The 21863-nt window shown below is 44.6% G+C and overlaps 1 protein-coding gene across 1 annotated transcript in view; it reads left to right on the top strand.

Annotated features, from left to right (window-relative positions):
• Positions 1-4119: 4119 nt before the first annotated feature.
• Positions 4120-21863, top strand: part of zcchc14 (zinc finger, CCHC domain containing 14) — a 39169-nt gene continuing 21425 nt past the window's right edge. The window contains exons 1-2 of the mRNA XM_063196936.1: positions 4120-5663; positions 13079-13214. Of these exons, the coding sequence (XP_063053006.1) occupies positions 5028-5663; positions 13079-13214 (772 nt within the window). The 5' untranslated portion in view covers positions 4120-5027. The remainder of the gene's footprint in view (positions 5664-13078; positions 13215-21863) is intronic.

Genomic DNA, 21863 nt, shown 5'->3' on the forward strand with positions numbered 1-21863 from the left:
AGGAAGGGGAGGAGGGGGTTGTCTGGAGCATATGAATAGGATGAATATTTTTTTTTTTTTTAAAGGTTCACACATTCCTTTGGATTTTTTTCTTCTTTAAGTTCTTTTTGTTCTAGTAAAAGTCCTTATTTTAGTCTCTTTTTATTAATTTGATGCACAAGGTACTAGCACAGCGCAGCTACAGTATGTCAGGTAAAAACAAAAATAAAAGCAAAAACACGAAATGTGTGCGAGGGTTCAAAAGAACTGTGACTGTAATCGTTGGATAGTTGCACAAGATGGGTAGAGTGAAAGGACTGAGTCAAGGATGGTGTGTGAAGAATCCTAATCCATCTAGGTCAAGGGTTGATAATCAGTAAAGATCATCCTCATCATGCCAGGCTCTTCAAATTCTCCTCATAAAGCATCGTGCTGTGTCTAGCGGAACTGGCTTTTGGAGACACCTGCTGTGGTGTCATTTTGGGTAACTAAGTTTAAGTCACACCTGGGGTCAAAGGCGAAAGGGCCATTTCACACTGAAGAAGGGTGCATGCCCAAAATGTTTGTGAGGCGATAAAAAAAAACCTAAAAGAAATTTGATGAGTGCTTCTTTATTCATTTAATTTTGAGATCTGTAGCGGACCCAGCTGGTTTCGAGGTAGAATAGCTGGAATCCAACAATGGACAAATAATATAAAGGCTGTGTTATGTTGTTGGTGCAGACATACAAGCAAGCATCACTAATCTGTTGTCTGAAGGGAAAAACCTTATATGCCATTTGTTTTGTTGTTACACTTACACTTATGTTACAAAAACGTAGCACAGGACACATATATATAGCCTATGTACAAAAAGAGACACAGTATGCCTGTGTATTCAGTAAAACCAAATGTGACATCATTGCCTTTGAAGGGTATCAGTGCCTACATTAGTATGTGCTTCAGTAGTTTGGCTCCACAGTGGAGTGTAAAGTATGCTGCCTCCTGTGGTCAATGTCCTGTACTGCAACCTGTTACATCATCTCAGTGCTCCCTAGTGGAGAGTCTCGACAGGGACAAGCATACAGATATGGTGTGGATTCCAATGTGCGTCCTCCCGTCCTCCTTTGCTCACTTGCCTGCTTGTTGACCTGGTGATGATGTCACTGACGACAAAAAAATTATTTAGTATCTTGCAAAAGCCCAATTCTAATGTAATTTTCTCATTTGCAATCAGGATGGTGAATGAAGAACAGTCCCCCAAAAGTTGTTGTGGCTAGGCTGACAGCGGGGAAACTTTATTGTTTTCTCTACGGAGGTGGGTTAGGCCACAAGCACAAGTGGAGGATGGGAGTCTGCATATTGGAATGCACCCATGATGTAGACTCTAGTTGTATAGCCTATTTTATGTTTTCTTCTCTAACGTATCTACATGCATTAACATGTCATAAAATGTACTTACACTCTACCTACTTACAGTGACTATAAAAAGACTAGACAGCTCTGTTCAAATGCCAGGTTTTTCCAACTTTTTCCTCCTTTAATCTAAATTATTGACCTCTACAATTCAATTGACAAATTAACTTTTTCAGGGGAAAAAATAGAAAAAAGAAAGAACTTCAATCAGCATGGTTGCATAAATATGCACACCCTGAAACTAATACATTGTTTCAGCACCTTGGGCTTTTATTACAACACTCAGACTTCTTGGCTGGGAGTCGATCAGCATAGCACATCTTCATGTGGCAACATTAGCTCACTCCTTCGTAAAGGCATTCCAAATCTGACAGATTGCGAGTGCATAACCTGTGCACAGTGCTCCTCAGATCTCCCAACAGATGTTCAATGGGATACAGGTCTGAACCTTGTATGGGCCATTCCAAAACCTCAATCTTTTTCTGGTGAAGCCATTCTTTTTTTGATTTTGGCGTGTGCCCCCCTACTCACACACACACACACACACTAGCACACTCACTATACCTAACCCTAACAGTGTAAGTAGGCTACATAATGTTAAATGCTGTTAGATATGCATCTTTTAGAGATGCATCTTCTAAACCGCACCTCATTAATTTGTAACAGAGGTGGAAACAAAGTGTATCCATTTCATATTTGATATAATGCATTTAGCCTACATGTCTTTGGAGGCAAGGACATGCAACTCAAGCTCTTAGCAGTAGCCCATGAATTTCAAAATGAGGTTTTGGTTTCTAAAAGATGTCTGGTTGTGCAGTCAACAAGCATACCAAACCCTTGCAGACTTCAGGTCAGGTCAAGTTACCACAGATAAAAAAAGTGCTAACACCATCATGCTATTTACCCTGGTTACACACATGCCCTTTGCCCGATATGACAGAGAGAATATTGGTGGATTAACCTCAAAATTGAGAAATATAACCATATAAATAGGTGGGTATTGGCAAACGGTTCACAATTCAGTGAGCACAATACACATGCCACAATGTGATTCTATCATGAAGCATTGCGATTCATGTATGTGATGCATTGCGATATTTACTTCAATAAATGTGTAAAATACAGTTTATTTGACAGTTGTAGCATTCATAAGTCAATTTATTTCATTTAAGCATTTTATAATCTGGGAGAGAGCTTTCATTACAACATAAATATTACCTACTCTCTGCTGAACAAAATGAACCAATGGCAAATTCTATTTATTATTATTACGTAAATCATCGATTGTCATGGATCAATGCAGTACATCGTGAAAGTAAGTATCACGATACCTTGTCATGAATTGATGCAGTATAGGCGTATCGTGAAAATAAGTACAGCAAAGCATTGTCATGATGATGTTTTTGCACACCCATACTTGAAAGTAGCTGAGAACACTTCATGCACACTGCTCAATAGTCGACAGAGGCCTGTGGGTACTTACATTGGTGCAGTCCTCCCTCTAGTGGTATAAAGATATACAACTACTTCCCTCAGAAAGCTTTGTTGCAGAAGTTGATGGTCTGGTATTTAATGAATCATTCAGTAAATCACTTCTACCAATCCATCAATCCATCAATCCATCGATCAATCAATCAGTCAATCAATGACAGGTTTTCACAAAGGAGTTATTACCAGGTGGGTATACTATATATTTATTTGTGCTATTCTAAATAATGGATCAATCAATTTTAGGTGGGTATACTGGAATCCTTAAAATGTTGAGGTGGGCATACTGTGTATGCCTGCGTTTGACTACTACACCACTGCTTATTACTACCAGGTTATTACCATCAAAAGACAATGTAAAATATATAATAAATATAAGACAAAAATATAGAGACCTCCACACCACCTCTGAAATAAAAATGTCATCCTAAACGTTGAGCCCATTATGATGGTTATATTATAATTATTAGCTGCTAACCCATATTTGATAACACATTTCTTCTTCTTCTTCTTCTTCTTCTTCTTCTTCTTCTTCTTCTTCTTATTATTATTATTATTATTATTATTATTACTATTCTATTCTATCCTATTCTATTCTACTCTATTCTATTCTATTCTATTCTATTCTAGGCTACTATTATTGCTACTGTTACCTTTATTCTGTTCATACAGACTCTTCACAAAGCTAGCTGTGATGAATGGAATGGTGTTCTGAAAAACGATTACAGCAGATTCATGAAATGAAATAGGCCTACATAAGCTATGTAGGCTACTGTGTCTAGACCAGTCGCAAACTTGAACCATGCGGTCAGAGACACTTATAGGCTTGAACTTGGATGATTGATGGGGTGTCCAGCGGCTCTTGGGTGGCTGAAATCACACTACTGTACTTCATAGTACAGTCAAGGGTCCAAGCAAGCAGATTCACAGCACGCTGGCGCCACCAGTGGCAGAGTTGACGTCATTATGACAATTCCAGAGCTCAGCATTCTCTGCAGCCCATTGAAACCAGACAGTCCATTCTGGACGTCTTGATCTACAAATCGTAAAAAAACCCTTACTGTCATGCAACTTTAAATAAAAGTCGATTCGTCCTCCATATTTCACACTATACTTATAATCTGCGCTGAGCCTCGACAACGCAAACACACTTTAAACATGTCAATCACAGCGAACTGTAAGCGCATGGAGGAAAGTTGTACTGTGTGGGTACTTAACCGGCCAATCCGGGGCGTTTATGATGTGACCGACGTATACCCTATCTAATGGAAAATGAGAGAGTGGGCTGGATAGCCGTGTAGAGTTTGGGATAGAAGTACACAGCTGTTTCGCTCGGCTTCAAGGCACGAGCACCAGGAGATGACAGGAAACGTGTGTTTTTCATTGTCCTGAACCTGGCGGATTTCGCGGAGAAGAGAGGGAAGATTGCGTTTTTTTTTTGCACAAGAGCAGAATAGGCTGTGCGCAGTTTTTTCGTCAGAATACGCACAGGAGTCAAACTTCAGTCCGGGAGTAAAACTATAAGCCTTTGGTTTGAGTTTACATATGAGGTTGTTTATTGGCCGACGCTCCCTCACTATCGTAACGAATGCCATGCCACGGATTTTATCTGGGAAAGCCTTTCAAGAGGAACAACAAGGGGTGAAAGCGTTTGGGACAGCGAGCGGAGGGCTGGATAAAAGGAAACCCACTCTCGACCAAAGACGTTTGCAACATTTTACATTTTTGTCGCAGGACGGTACACGGTGTATTCCATAACCAACTGACGTGGGACTCTCAGGGGGCTGGTCGAGAAAGGAGATCTAACCCAGGGGGCTCTGGCTGCGCGCACACATACACACACGCACAGACGCGCGAAAGCTGTCAAAAGTCACGCTTTGTTGGCCTATGCTATAGTGTGTATATAAAAAAACGAGAACGTGGCTCTGAGCTATGGTCCAACGGGCGCGAGACCAAAGTCACAAAATAGGTTATTGTGCAGACTTACATAGTTACACATTAGAGTGCACTCCATCCACGACAGTGTCCTGTTGTTTTTGTTGTTGTTGTTAAATAGTGGACAAGGGGAGGCTGATACAGTACAACAGACACGTGTTTGCCTGGGAAACAGTTTTTCATGACAATGGAAATGTAAGATTTCTCTCTAACGTAACGGACGTCAGTTCCATGACAGCCCTGAAGATGGTGGAGACGCGGAGCTCCCTCCAGAGGGAAGGGGTGTACCGCTGGTTCTCTGTCCTGAGCTCGGCTCAAAGGGCCGAGTTCCTGTGCGGGCTCCTGGACCTCTGTGTGCCCATCGAGCTGCGCTTCCTCGGCTCCTGCCTGGAGGACCTGGCTCGCAAGGATTACCACTCGCTCCGGGACGCCGAGATCAAAGCCAACAACGCGGCGGACTTGGCGAACCTCACCAACATCACGGACGAGGTGGTGAGGAGCAAGTTACTTATCTCCCTGGCACTGCTCAGCTCGGATAATCGGGAGGCGGCAGGGGTGCTCTTTCGGACCCTGACGCACATAGACACCATCATTAACAACTATGGACTGCAGCTTAATGACGGTCAGACTGGAGACCAGTTCCTCTTGCTCTTCACCATGGCGTCCAACCATCCTGCCTTCAGCTTTCATCAGAAGCAGGTGCTGCGACACGAGCTCACGCAGATTCACGAGATTCTGTTGCAGCTGACCAGCGGCGACCAGGCGCACACGGCTGCACTCACCACCGAGGCCTGCTCCGCGCCAACGTGCGTAACCGCGCCTCCCATCAACTCCTGTCACACCGGTTGCGCATGTCCCAGCAGCACGGTAGGTGTCGAACTGTGGCGCTTTTATTTATGAGTGTGTGTGTGTGTGTGTGGACTTTTTCACCCTGTTGTTGATGAGCTTCTTCCACGCCGCAAAGTAAACAGCAGACTTTTCAGCCTTTCATATTCCCAGAAAGCATTAGGATGGTGTGTGTGTGTGTGTGTGAGAGAGATGTCTGAAGCTAACTTCATGTCAGTGCAGCAGTCCAGAGTTTTATACTGGAGAGATAACGATAATAGAAAACAAAAGCTTTACAAAACAGTTTTACCAACAACAATCTTCTGAACCATTTTTTGCGTTGCACACATAAGCCATCAAACAAACGCATCAGCCAATAAGTGACCACCAAGTGACCAAATGCGTTAAATGCAAAGGGCTACTCCACAGGAACTGTATGCTTCCCAAAGCCGGGGTTAAGAACTACTTGGTAGGTAGCGGGTATTAGAAAATCTTATCTCCTGGCACACCTGACAAAAGTGCAGCCTGGACTAGTCTGCAGTGCACATGTCCCCACACCATGGAAATCATGGAGGTCATGGAAATCTATGCATGTAGGTGTGACGGAGGTCATCTTGCACCTGTTCACCCCCCTCGGGGATCGAACCTGCATCCTCGTCAACTACAACGGTTCGGCAATGGGAGACACAGTACGATACCGCTGGGCCAAGAGACTAGTCTCTCGGCCCAACGGCACGAGACTGTATGAGGCTATCGGAGGGAGGTTTACCAACGTTCCACGCCAACTCTGTGCTAGTTAGCCTCCGTTACACTCTCCCCCTTAAACCTCACTCCCATCCCGGGTTTCGGCACCACTGTGACGGAGGTCATCTTGCACCTGTTCACCCCCCTCGGGGATCGAACCTGCATCCTCGTCAACTACAACGGTTCGGCAATGGGAGACACAGTACGATACCGCTGGGCCAAGAGACTAGTCTCTCGGCCCAACGGCACGAGACTGTATGAGGCTATCGGAGGGAGGTTTACCAACGTTCCACGCCAACTCTGTGCTAGTTAGCCTCCGTTACATAGGGCATTTCCCAAAGTCTAGTGCATGGGCCTGGGAAGTGTGTCAGCCTAATTAGTCACGCCCAGTGATTGGATACTCTGCAGAGTTCACCAAAGAGTATGCTGATGCACTTTGAAGGACACACACTAGACTTTGAGAAATGCCCTACATAGTCTCACCGCACCACATCTATCCAAATGGGGTCACACTGGTGGCTGTTCCATCACAGCTTTCTGAATGGACATTTCCCACTGGGAGTATGTGTGTCAAGTCAGGTGTGTCATTTGCAATTCAATTTGCATGCTTGACAATGGCAGTGGCCATGCCATCCTTTGCTTTCCATGGAAAGCTGGTTGTCAGCGTATTTTAGAGGCTCAGGCCCGTGGGCTTATTCACTGATTTAAAACTTCTTTGTGTATAGAGCCTGTGTTATAAACTTACTGTCACCAAAATGGTAATGGCCAAGACTTAATCGATTACTTAAGGCTCTCAGTAACGTCATAGAAATTGTGTGATATAATTGAGTCTTGAATGGGAAAGCAATGAGAGAGCGGGCCTGCTGGCGGGACAAAGAGGTTACTCGCAAGATTGTGGTACATACCAGCATTTAGCGTTATTGTCTCTACACCATAGAGCTTATATTGTTGTCTCTTGTGTGTAGTAGCAGCAAGAGCTCTGTAGCATTCCAGGTTGTTTTCCTGCAACGTCCATACCTCCTCTCATATCTATTTTTTAATCTATTCCTCCCTTTATTCCTGAAGAAGCTAGAAAGGAGAAGCCAGTGAGTGTGGACGAGAATTCAATATCTATGGGCCAGATTCTCTCAACTGATTTGATGAGCTCAGCATTGAGGTATCTTGAAAGCAGGGAGGTTATATCAAGTGAGTGTGAAGTGTGATTCACCAGTGTGAAGGTTCTTTCATGACAGATGTGTATTGTAGAAATGTAGAATGGCTTAGCAATAAATCTTAAGGCCCAACTTTGGACATTTTTTGGCATGTCAACATTAGAAATAGTTTAACCTAACCTTCCAATTGCTATGTTTGTTTTCCACAAATCACCTTCTTGGACGTGAGTCTTTTTGTGCAAAACGTTCTTACTCAGCTCCACACCTCAATGAAGAACTGCCTAAAAACATTTGTGAATGATTTCCTGTGTCTCTCTGCCCTTGAACGCACCAGTCAGTGACGAAAGGTAGTTTACATCTGAACTTTCCACTTCTGCTGGAACAGACTTGTCTGTACAGGGTCAGACCTGTGTTGGTTAGAGAGGGGTAATCACCTGACAGGTGAATGTGGGCAATGCCTTTTCAAATCTGCATAAGCAAACAAACAACGAACGGAGACTGTAAATGAAATGACGTACAGTAGTGGTGCTAAAAGTGGAAAGTGGAAAAGTAAGCCTACAGGTGAGATGTTTAAGGAGGACGAACATTAACAAGAGTGCCGTTATATTATGGTCGTAGGCTCGTAATGTGTACCATTCCAGCAATGTAACGCCTCTCTATCTGTCGAGAAAACTGCTGTCATATACTGCACTGCTACATTAATAATAATGCATCATGACTTGGTCATTGTCATTCTGGTAACAGCAAACTTAAAATAGGGGCCATGTCTCAACAAATTAAGTACAGATATTAAGATAGATAATAAGATAATACGATAGATAGTAGATGCTGTGGAAAATGATGTATGGGAATTACACTGTGCACTACCAAGTCCATGTTTGCATGTCCCAGTGGCATGCTAGTGTTACTCATTCACAGCGTATACACAATCTATTGCAATGACTGATGGGACAGCTGGGGAGGGGGTGTGGGGGTCAACATCATGCAATAGCTATCCATCTGAAGCATTGTTTACAAGTGTTATGGGCTGTGTATCCGGGATGAAATGACAAGTACAGTGTATGTTTACGTACCAGTACATGCACACAAAAAGACACATACACACACTCATGTGTGCGCACGCATGCGCGCGTGCACGCACACACACACACACCCACACACACACTCTTAGCTGAGGAATTTGGTGGGTTCTAACAAATGTGTTGATATAACACATCAGGGATTTTTAAAAGTGAAAAGTGGTCAGTGAATCTGGTAAACATGACACAGACGTTTTTACTCTAAACAAAAATTATAGAGTACATATGCTCTAGAAGCTCTATGCCTCATGAGTGTCATGAAAGGGTCACGGGTAGGTACCTATTGAGATCGGAAATAGAGCAATTAACGTTGACGAAAAAACATACATTCCGCTGTATTACAACAAGATCCTTTTTTAAATTGGCCCTGAAGAACTCTTCGACCTCACATTTCCAACCAGATGTGCTCAACTATTTATTAACCATTTCCATTTTTAATCCACGCACACGTAATAATGGGAAACAGATGCCGATTCCTTTTCCGATTTCCTTCTTTTTCCAAACGTTCATCTGCAGTTTAGGATTGTGTAGTGCACTCCTTTGAGCACTGAGATAACAGGGGAAGAGAGACACAGGGTTCTTAAATAAGCAGCCCTTTGTTCTGAATCCTGTTTACCTCGATATGTGAGGTCTGTTTTTGATGTTAGGGTGGATGGAGACGCGCACGTACAGTATGTGTAGTTTGTTTGTTGGTGCTACTACTGCATTGAGAGAGAGAGAGAGAGAGAGAGAGAGAGAGAGAGAGAGAGAGAGAGAGAGAGAGAGAGAGAGAGAGAGAGAGAGAGAGAGAGAGAGAGAGAGAGAGAGAGAGAGAGAGAGAGAGAGAGAGAGAGAGAGAGAGAGCACAAGCTCCCTGAAAAACACACACACACAGGGAATGTTTACCTGTGCCTTCTTTTTCCCACAGGAAATTACATCACTTCCTGTGGTGACTTCCTTGCACACAGGGCTGGCTGTAGCCTAGCCAGCCTCCTGGTGGTTTAATGGTAATGATCGTGAACACTGCTTATTACATGGGCGTCGTTATTGGTGGGCCAACCAATGACAGCCCAGCTCTATTGGTGTACAGTTCACTGTATGGTCAACCCTGTGGGGCTGGACCTGCAGCGCAATTGGCTGGATGGAAAATCTGGCGGTGCTAATCCTTGTCTGTGATGGCTTGAAGTCTGGAGTCTGGCTAGTGGCCTGTGATTGGCTGGACTGGTGGAAACCTGGAGTGCCTTTTTATTGGCCAGCCAGGTTGGCAGTGCTCCTGGTGAGATGTGGGTTTTTTAAACATGTCCCGTGCCTGCGGGAAAGTCCCGCCACAGCAGCAAAAGAAGTCTACACACACACACGCACATGCACTCGCACACGCACACGCACACACACACACACACACACACACACACACACACACACACACACACACACACACACACACACACACGCGCGCGCGCGCACGCACGGATTGAGTATTTTGTTGGTGTTGGCGAGAGTTGAGCGCAGCTCAGCACATTTCTTCAAGCTGAACTCAAGCTTGAGAGAGAGAGAGAGAGAGAGAGAGAGAGAGAGAGAGAGAGAGAGAGAGAGAGAGAGAGAGAGAGAGAGAGAGAGTATTAACTATGAGTCTCTCCTGTGAATCATCAGGAAGTGTATATACCCAGCTCACTGATTTAAAAAGACCTCGGAGCTAGCCCAAACATGAGTTACACACACACGCACGCACACACACACACACACACACACACACACACACACACACACACACACACACACACACACACACACACACACACACGCAGATGTGCACACACACACACACACATACGCACACACACACACACACACACACACACACACACACACACACACACACACACACACACACACACACACACTTCCTCCCCCGTGTTGTTTTCAAACATACTGTATCCACATGTGTACATGGGGTACACACTAGTCCTTTTCATTCATATTCCTCTCTAGCTATCCCTCTATCTGTCTCCATCTCTCTCTCTCTCTCTCTCTCTCTCTCTCTCTCTCTCTCTCTCTCTCTTACATAAACACATAACCCCGTGGGGGTGGAGGGGGTACAATGCTCCAGCTGTTTACAGGGTGGACAGGTCACATCCTTGTTATTTTTTCTGTTTGTGTGGTTGCGTTTGTCCATAGTCGTTTTTCTGTGGATTATTCTGTATCTCTGAAAGTCTCCTAAAGTTGTTATAAATGTGTTAAGTGTTCCCTCTTAAAAACAGTGGGTAGAAAGGGACAAAATAGAGCCATGATGGTACACCTCTCCTTCGTAGCAATTCCCAAATGTATTCATTGTTTGTGTTTTTAAAAGTCTGTGCACTTCCATTTGTCTGTATAGTCGCATTTTCATTTCATTGCCACACTCTGTGCAACTAGTACGCAGCAAAAACTAAGGATCCTTGAATGGGATGTCAATGTGATGCCATGGTTTCATTTGATTTAGGAGGATGTGGTTGGGTATGAATAGTGCCGCCCAGAAGATAAAAATCAAGGAATATTCACTTCTCCAATAAAAAAGAAAAAGGCTATGAAAGATGGAAAGTCCGACCGTTAGACAGAAAGCAGACCGAGTAATGACACTCTGCCTTGCGGCTGGTTCTGGAGCTGTGATTCAGACGTATGTGTGTTATGTATGTCTGGATTCGATCGGGATCTAAGTGGTAGTGTTGGCCGGCCTGGTGGATCAGAACCAGGCGAGGCCCCATGGCTTCCCTAGCTGCTGAATGATTCAGTGTGTCTCTGTACGGTTACACTTAACAATAATACTGACCAAAAAATGAACAGTTTTAGATTCTCTTTCAGTAAAAGATTCTCTTTCATTTAAGGTGATTTTATCCAAAGAGTTTAGTCGTAGGAAACTTGTATGACTTGTATGACATGAAAGACCACTCTCGCTCATCATTTGAAAAGATGAATCAGTTATGAACTAACTGACCAAGCTTCTTGAAACGTCTTTCAAGCTTAACCCAGTAAAACATGACCCCTGTTACAAATGTGCTGTTACCAGAATGGCAATGAGCAAGTCATCATTTATTACTAAAGGCCCTCAGCATAGTGGTGTTGTGGCTATTACAGCTTTCCACTGATAGAAGGAAAGCGGGGCGGTGGTAGCTCAGGTGGAAAAGGAGCCGTTCGGCAACCCAAAGGTTGCAGGTTCGAGCCCCGCTCGGCCTGACTCCATTGTTGTGTCCTTGAGCAAGATACTTAACCCCAAAAGTTGCTCCTGGTGGCAGGGTGGTACCCTGCGTGGCAGCCACTGTGTGTGAATGTGAGTGTGAATGGGTGAATGTGAGGCATACAATGTAAAGCGCTTTGAGTGCTCGAAGGAGTGGAAAGGCGCTATATAAATGCAGTCCATTTACATAGAACGGCGTGCATTAAGGGGCTGGAAAATTGCTGAAGACATATCCTAACTTCCGAATAGAAACAACCCATATGAAGGCTTCAGACGATAATGTTGGTGAAATAAAATATTGCCTTGAATTTCTGAGTGTACAACAACAATGGTTTTCACACATACGTAACTTCCAAACAGACCACCAAAAATCACATTGGATATGTTTGCTGTCATATGGCTTTTCCCTCTACTCTGTGATTCAGTGTGTGTCTCAGTGGACCTGTGACTCAGCCTGGCCCAGCTAATGCTGCAACTGGAGCGCTTAGTCAGAACCTTAACTCACGGCTTACTCTGACATCATCGCATGTGTGTGTTGCTGTCTACAAATCCAAGTTTTTGTTTTGTTTGTAAGTGCACAGAAAGCGTGTGTGAGTGCACATGTGACTGTGCGCTTCTGTGAGGTAACTGGCTGGGAATGATATGTTGGATTTGGAAGTTTTTTGTGTGTATGTCTGTCTGTGTTAATCTGTGTATTTGTCTGTTTAGCTATCTGTATTTGTGTGTGTCAGTTTGTAATATGTGTGCGTGTGTGTGTCTGTGTGTCTGTGTGTGTGTGTGTGTGTGTGTGTGTGTGTGTGTGTGTGTGTGTGTGTGTGTGTGTGTGTGTGTGTGTGTGTGTGTGTGTGTTTGTGTGTGTGTTTATTTGTGTGTGTGTGTGTGTGTGTGTGTGTGTGTGTGTGTGTGTGTGTGTGTGTGTTTGTGTGTGTGTGTGTGTGTGTGTGTGTGTGTGTTTATTTGTGTGTGTGTGTGTGTGTGTGTGTGTGTGTGTGTGTGTGTGTGTGTGTGTGTGTGTGTGTGTGTGTGTTTATTTGTGTGTGTGTATGTGTGTGAGTGTGTGTGTGTGTGTGTGAGAGAGAGAGAGAGAGAGAGAGAGAGAGAGAGAGAGAGAGAGAGAGAGAGAGAGAGAGAGAGAGAGAGAGAGAGAGAGAGAGAGAGAGAGACAGAAAGAGAGAAAGACAAGAGAGGGGAAGGGAGACAGAGAAAGAGACAGAAAGAATGTGTATAACCAATTCATTTGTGTATATCCTCTATCCCTTGTAAATGTATTCCGATGTGGTGGTTGCCCTTTAGGTTACCCAGCGAGAGTTGTCTGTGGATCCGTCTGATGAAATCCCCGCCCCCGATGCTCCAGAGGCCACGCCCCCCGCCCCACAACCACAGCAGGAGTCACCGGGCCGAAGCCACAGTACTGGGAAAGCCAGTAAAGGTACCACACACACACACACACACACACACACACACACACACACACACACACACACACACACACACACACACACACACACACACACACACACAGCCCAACCTTTATATCTTTGTGGGGCCCTTGTGGGTCCCTTCCTTGCTTTGTGGGGGTCTTCCATTCATATTAATAACCCTAACAATAGCTGAAGAATGCTAAACTGTGCCCAAACCAAAGCAATCCCTAACCCTAACCTGTCAGTCAGGAAATGTTTTTACACTTTTACTTTTGCCAGTAACAACAAAACTACCCCAACAAAAGGGGTCAAAACATGTGGGGTCCAGGATTTGGGCCCCACATGGAGCGAGGGTCCCAGCATATGGGTGTGTTCCAATAGCAGTGGCCTCACAAAGGCAGATTGGTGTAGTACAGAAAAAAAAAACGCACACACACACACACACACACACACACACACACACACACACACACACACACACACACACACACACACACACACACACACACACACACACACACACACACACACACACACACACACACACACACACACACACACACACACACACACACACACACACACGGCATGCATGCCTTGATCATTCACAGTCAGTCACACAGCTGTTTCATTACTAATGGGGAAATCTTGAATGGAAACTGGACTATTGTTTCTGAATAAAGACCTACTTGCTGTACAGTGCACGGGCATATGGACTGACTAACGGCACAACCAACACAAATAGTTTCTAGCTTATCCGGAAAGGAGGGAAAATCTGTAATCGTATTGATGTTGGCACCTCTATATAGTCTCTGCGTCTGGCTTGTCCATTTGCTGGCTGGATAAAGTGTGGGAAAGTCTACAGAGAATGGAGCTGGTGTCTCATTGAAAGTGGTCTCCATGTTGAGCTACTACAGCTACGGTGTATCAGGCCGTCTGTTTGGCAGTGTGGGAACTTGTCCTCTTGGGCCATGTAGCCAGAAGATCACGAGGAGCGGAAGTCAGGGGAAAATCAAGACAGGAATCTGAGGAAGACTGCAAGGTTGAAATGTCATCTAAAACATTACATATTAAACATTAAAAAAGAAGAGACCTTAAAGAGTGTCGGAATAAAAAAGACTCACTTTTTTTCAGCACATGGGAATATGCACAATGCCCTGTCATTGCATAACATTACATTGCATTCGGCAGACGCTTTTTAATCAAAGCAACTTACAATCGAGAACATAATACTAGTCAACATCACTAGCAGAAGTATACAGAACATATAACCCCTATCATAAGTAAAACTTTAGATAGGGTCAGGGGCTCTGTTCGAAATGGTAAGGTAGTGACTTGCTGCCTCTCTACCTTCACTGCCTAAGAAGTCGTACACCTTAAGCAGACGTCAAGGTAGTTATTGAACCCTTTGTTTTGGACAGCCTGGCAACACAGCAATATACAAGTAGTTAGTTCAGTCGAATGTTTGGACATGGGGGCTCATTCCAAAATGGCAATCAGTGATTTGCTGTCTTCATTCTTTAAAATGTTATCACTCCTGAAGCAGACTTGTAGATTGAACTTATCATTTCAGACAGCCTAGCCTAGCTAGCTAAACAGCAACATGGCTAACTCTATAGCACAGTAGAATGTAGAATGCTGGAGGCATCATCAGGCCTGCCTGGTTGCATGTGGGTGTTTGTGTGCCTCCTCACTCCCTCCCCCCTCTCTCCATGTCTTCCCTCTGTAAGCTCCCTGTAAGATGGGTGTGGAGTCAGATCAGTGAATGGCAGTTTGCCCTGCCTGTAGGGTACGTGTGTGTGTGCGTGCGTGCGTGCGTGCACGCACGCGCGCGCGTGTGTGTGTGTGTGTGGTTGTGTGTGTGTGTGTGTGTGTGTGTGTGTGTGTGTGTGTGTGTGTGTGTGTGTGTGTGTGTGTGTGGCTGCATGCCCTGGTTAAGCCCCCTAGCAGCAGGTATGCAGCAGCTGTTAGCACCGGAGGAGGATGTAGAAGTGTGTGTGTGTGTGTGTGTGTGTGTGTGTGTGTGTGTGTGTGTGTGTGTGTGTGTGTGTGTGTGTGTGTGTGTGTGTGTGTGTGTGTGTGTGTGTGTGTGTGTGTGTGCATCTATTAGGGCTGCACAATTATGGAGTTAGAAACGTGCCAAACTTTGCCCTATCCCGCAATGGTGAAGAATCTTTCAAAAAATTCCTAGATCCGGATCACCACCAAAATGTTATCACTTATTCTTTTTGTCATTTCCAACAACTCCATCAACATCTGTGCAGAACCTTTTGCGTCACCCTGCTGACAGACAAACAAACAGACAGACAAACAAACGTGACCGAAAACATAACCTCCTCAGCGGAGGTAAATATAATGAAGAATGTATTATATAAAGGATGAACAAAATAAAACTGGGGTGAGTTTCTCAAAAGAGAAGTTGTTAGCCTGTTAGCAACTTCGGTAGTTGCCAATGGGAAAATGCATTGAAAACAACAAAGTAGCTAATGTAGTAAGCAACTTTGGTTTTGAGAAATGCACCCCTGAATTGTAATTATGTAGGCAATTGCATGAGAGAGAAACCAAATTCCTGTACGCACTCTCCAGTTAGTAATCCACTACACATTTCAAGGGATAGTGTATAAACATCAAAATACTAGGCAACAGTGAAAATACCAGGCAATTTAGGCAATTTACTGAAAACGAAAATTCAATTGAAATAGGCTCTTTATCAGCGGGTAAAAGTACAAGTAAAGGAGTAAAACTTATTCACCTGAGGCCTGAGGAATTAAACTCCTTCATAGACTTTCTGTCTCTGCCCTGTGACATCAACATAGACGCCTCCCCATAGAATGTAGAATATGTATGTACTGTCAATGCACCTCCCAGACTTCACATTCATTCCATAATTTGGATGGGAATTGGATGGGTCTTGGAGACGTATTAAGGCCTTACACTTAGCTCTCTTTGTGTGAGATGTCCTTCAGGGCAGGGAGAGGTGCAGAGATACAACGCTCAGTAAGAAAGAATGCACTACTCTTTGTGTCCTTCCTAACTTTGTGCACTACACTACAGTGCACTACAGTCAGGCGTTGTGGAGTTTCCATACCAGGTGGTGATGGACCCTGTCAAAACACTCTCCGCTGAGCAGTAGAAGGCTATCAGGATAGGTGCTGAAACTCTGAATTTCCTCCACAGCTGTAAAAAGCATAATCGCCACCTGGATTTTTTTTTAAAACAATGCTTTAGATGTTTCTTATCCATGTCCAGTTATTTATGACGTGTCGAGCGAGCGAGAGAGAGAGAGAGAGAGAGAGAGAGAGAGAGAGAGTGAGTGGATGTGGGTGTGCAAGTTACTGGATCTGTGCATGTGTTACCTGCGTGTGTGTGTGCGTGCGTGGGCGTGTGCGTGCGTGTGTGTGTGTGCAGAAGGGCAGAGTCAATGGAGTGTCATTTGTGTGTTCTGCCGCTTGGTTGCCCGTGTCAGCAGACTCTCTCACCCCTTACTCACCCTGTCATTAGTCCTCTCTCCCTCCCTCCCCTTTTATACCATCACCCTCTCCCTCTCTCTCTCTTTCTTTATATCCCTTTTCTTTACTCTCAGTTTTCTTCTCCTCTTCCCATATTATGCCTCCATCCCACTGTGTTGTAAGCTTTCTGTTTTCCTAGTCTGGAAATTCCCATGCTGCCCTGTGCGCTTGTTCGGATCTGTAAGACAGCATGGAAAGCCCGGCCTGAGTTTGGGATCCCAACCAGTGAAGGAGGCCAGATACAAAAACATTGAGCTTCAGATCGACCTCTCCTACAACAAAATGAATAGATGGTTCATAGGCTATATCTCACATGTGAAGTGAAGTGAAAGCCCAATTGGGAAACTCCAACTCCCTTTGTCATTGTGACACAGCACTCCACAGCACACAAGTGAACACAACGAAAATGCATTTATGCCTCACCCGTGCAAGGGAGCAGCCCCCAATGGTGCACCAAGAGAGCAGTGTGCCTGGACGGTACTATGCTCAGGGTACCTTAGTCATGGAGGAGGATGGGGGAGAGCTGGTTAATTACTCCCCACACCAATCTGCCCTTATGTGATACAGTCTGGCGATGGCCAGGCTACTGTTCTCCAGTGGCCTGTCCGTCGATGGGTGGATGGACTTTGACCAATTACTATTTGAACCTTTCAAGGCCTACACTTTGAAGCTGGCCGTACATGCATCGGAACCGACTAGGGCTGTAACGATATTGTATCGAACCAAGAAATCGTGATACGCAGAGTCACGATTCATCGTGGCGCAAGAAGGCAGTATGCACCCTTTCGAAGTTACCCCGCAGCCCAGAAAAAAAACCACATGATATGATGTGATAGTACGTCCAAGCTTCAAAGCATCCTAATTATTATTTTTAAACTTAAAAAAATGATTAGTAGCCTCTTGTAACCTATTCTACCTATAAGCCATAGTTATTTGCTCCTGGTGGCAGGGTGGTACCCTGCGTGGCAGCCACGGCCACCGGTGTGTGAATGTGAGTGTGAATGGGTGAATGTGAGGCATACAATGTAAAGCGCTTTGAGTGCTCGAAGGAGTGGAAAGGCGCTATATAAATGCAGTCCATTTACCATTTACCATTTATTATTTACCATTTCATTTTATAATGGTGTATCGAACCGTAGGTCAAAAACCGAATAGTGAGTTGAGTGTATCTTTACAGCCCTAGAACTGACACTTTGGCGTTGACAGAGGGAATACAGGAGGAGAATTTACCATCTCTCTGGTGTTGAGGTCCACCTGCTTTCACTCGCTCTCCCTCCCCATTCCTCCGCCCTCTCTCACTCACTCTCCGTCTTCTCCTCTAATTTTCACTCTCTCAGCCTTTTTTCCACAACTCATTCTGTCTCCTTTCCCTTCCTTCTACCCGCCATCTCTCTGTCTAGTTCTCTCTCTGTCTCTCTGTCTCTCTCTGTCTGTTTGTCTGGCTGTCTCTCTCTCTCTCTCTCTGTCTCTGTCTCTCTCTCTCTCTCTCTCTCTCTCTCTCTCTCTCTCTCTCTCTCTCTATCTCTCGCTCTCTCTCTCTCTCTCCCTCCCCTTTCCCCTTCTTTCACTCCTCCTTGTTCTCCCACTTTTCCCTCATCTTACCTGTCATTTTCACCGCTTGTCATCCAGACACATGCACACACACGCATGCACGGCACGCTCACATATGCAATTCACACTCACACTCACACCTGAGATAACAGGTCTCTTCTTGCCTTCGTCTGAAACATTCCAGATCGGTTCACACTCGCCCGCATTTGGGATTGTGTGTGTGTGTGTTTGTGTGTTTGTGTGTGCGTGTGTGTGTGTGTGTGTGTGTGTGTGTGTGTGTGTGTGTGTGTGTGTGTGTGTGTGTGTGTGTGTGTGTGTGTGTGTGTGTGTGTGTGTGTGTGTGTGCGTGTGTGTTTTGCATGTCTGTATGTGTTTTGTAAGGGGAGGGTCTGCATGCAATGTTTTTTCTGGGCCTTCAAAGCTGAGAGATGGGCCACTATTTAACCTTCTCCCATGTATACATAACCTCTCTCTCTCTCTCTCTCTCTCTCTCTCTATCTCTCCCTCTCTCTCCCTCTCTCACTCTCTATCTCTCACTCTCTATCTCTCCTTCGCTCCCCCCCTCTCTCTCTCAATCTCTCATTCCCTCTCTCACTCGCTATCTCTCCCTCGCTCTCTCCCTCCCTCTCTCTATCTCTCCCTCTCTCTCTCTTTTTCTTTCTCTGTCTGGCCCTCTCACACTTATTCCCGAGAGAGATGTACATAATTACCTCCGCCAGGAGGTTATGTGATCGCCCGATTTCTGTGTTATCATGTCTGTCCGTCTGTCCGTCTGTCGCTCTGTTCGTTCGCTGCTATTTCGTGGCCTGCCACAAGGTGGCCGAGGTGAATTGAGCAATGACAGGGCGCGCCTGTGAGGTGGATTGATGGACAGTGACCACACAGCCAGAATGTATTACGCGCGGATTTGCTGTGCCTACATGGCTGCGTAGCCAATAGCACACCAAATGATATATAATAGCAGATATGCCGACAATATGGCACACGTCGCAGAGTTTATTGTTCTCTGAGTGTTTGCCCTGTCAAACAAATCAGCGTTCGCGGAGTTAATTGCTCTCCGACTGTTTCCCTGAGGTTTACAAAGGTTGGAGTTAACAACGGCAAACAGTGTTTAACAGTCAACAGACAGCGCCAAGGAGGGAAGGTACCCAGTTTCTACATGAAAGGTTAAAATAAAGTTGTGTGGCGACAGTCACCACAAAGCCAAACAGAATGCACTGCGCGCGGATTTGCTGTGCCTGCATGGATGAAGCCATAGGTGCGTATAGTCAATAAATAGCACCCAAACATAATGTAAAAATATGTAGGCTAAGGCATGCATATCGTCACAACTTTCGCGGAGTTAATTGTTCTCCGAGTGTTTTCCATGTCAACCAAATCAGCTTTCTCTCGCCTGTTGAAGTTTGTAGCCCACGGAGGGGGGGGAAAAATAGCCTAATAACGGTGAACAGTGTTGGCTATCAATGATGAACAGACAGCGCCAATGAGGGAACGGTATCCAGTTCACTACATTTAAGGTTAATCAAAGCTTGTGTTTGACAGTGATACCAAATCGTTCTCAAAGGCCAAGGTGCCCCCGTAGTCATATCATTCACTCTAGGCTTATGGATTGATATTAATAGCTGCGCTATTTAATATTGTGGCAAAACAATTATGTGATGAAAGGCATAATGCTTCCAATCATCAAAATGTTTATAACAACACAATGAATGAACAATGACACCAGGCTACAGTATAGCGATGGGATACAATATTTTCCAAATTAGGGCCTATAGCCTATGGCATGACCAATCACATTTGCCAATCACATAATGGCAGGTGAACTAATATCAGAGACTTTTTTAATATCTTTTTTATATCTGAATGTTTAATGTGAAATAATCTATTTATTTATTTTTGTATGTATGCTACTAGACACCTAAATTTCCTTCGGGATTAATAAATGTTACTCTACTCTACTACTCTACTCTACCAAAGCTAACCAGGTGAGGTGACATAAGCCTTAGCTAATAAAAGAGACACATAATTTGGTTAAAATTGAATGTTCACTTCTCTGAACACTGTACGCCTAGCCTATAAATAGCCTAGGCATGCATGGATTACACCACGACATGTCACAAATATTACAACCAAATTCAGCTTCCTTGGCGGAGGTTTGCACTCTCTGGGTGCATTTCTAGTTCTTGTATTTTTCTGCTAGTAGATTGTAGAGTGTAGGTCAATGAGTGCACATGTATGGTATGTTCTATTTATTTGTTTGTGTGTTTGTACCTACTTTTGTGTTTATGCACATACATTGCCTTTTGTGGTGTCCCTAGTGGGAGACCACTAGTGTGCAACTTATGGACTAATCTATACTATCTCAATGACACAGACCATAGATTTCAAAGTGATCGAATCCAATGAGGCATGCACCACTCCACAACTCTCAGCCTGAACATGCCCAAAAGAGTACTTGCTACCACAGGGCTGGTCTGGGGGAGAAATGGGGCCCGGGCTCATTTGGGTTAAAGGGCCCCCTCATAATTAGCAGTGCAGAACTGACTCACCGGTGGGCCCCGCACCCAAATGGGCCCCTATTTTCCGACATGTAAAAAAAAATATATGCTATATATTTTTAACCTTTCTGAAAATTGGGGCCCACGACGATGCAGGGCCCACTGGGAAATGCCCGCTATGCCAGATGGCCAGTCTAACCCTGTACCCAGCAGCTTACAGCCAGAACATGCCCATGGATGTAGACTTTTGAACAACATGAAACCTCAACTTGCCCCAAAGACACTGCCATGCAACCCTGCCAAAATAAACACAAGTGCTATTGGAAATGTCAGGCCCTATGGAGGAAGAGAACCACCCTTTAATAACATCAAATCAACACCAAGTAGTGGTTTAACCTTATCATTATTTTGCCAAAAAAAAAAAACGCTTTAGTGGCTAATTAACTTGTAACAAGGTGGAAGACACGTCTGAATTTGTTTCGCCATCACCCTTGGGCTAAAAACCCACACAAGGCGCATTCAGGCTGACGGCAAACTTTGCCAGTGCCAGTGCCCGTTCCCACCCTGGATCTCGAACCGAGCCTGAGCGTTTGGGAACCTGAAAGTTGGTTCAGAATGCGCACCAAGAAATACTTATTTCTCTGCGAACCGTGACAACAGCATGGATGTCAACAGTTTCATCCGGGTAACGAATGGCCACATATGGAAAATTCGGGGTGGTTCTGAACGTAACTGGTGCGGGCATGGGCACCGTTCGGGTTGGTCTGAAAACAGTAGCTCAGTAGTGGGCAATTCAGTTCACAGTCCTGGTCCAATAAATAATGATGTAAAATAAAAATGAAAATGCTATGAATAAGAGAGTTACAAAGATCATAGACCTTGGACTTTTGGGTTGCACACCAAGGAGCTCCCCAGAATACCAGTGATATTGAAAACAATTGTTGGGCAGCTCAACACAAGAACTACTTAGGGTTGCTTTCATAATAATAATAACAATCAATGTTTTTAATTCTGGACCTTCTGCATTCACACGGATTACACCACAGGTGCTTCACATAAACAGAAGACTGTGAAAAATGAAAGAAAAATGTCTGTACAC

Source organism: Engraulis encrasicolus, chromosome 4 (assembly GCF_034702125.1).
Source record: "Engraulis encrasicolus isolate BLACKSEA-1 chromosome 4, IST_EnEncr_1.0, whole genome shotgun sequence".
Classification (NCBI taxonomy): Eukaryota; Metazoa; Chordata; class Actinopteri; order Clupeiformes; family Engraulidae; genus Engraulis; species Engraulis encrasicolus.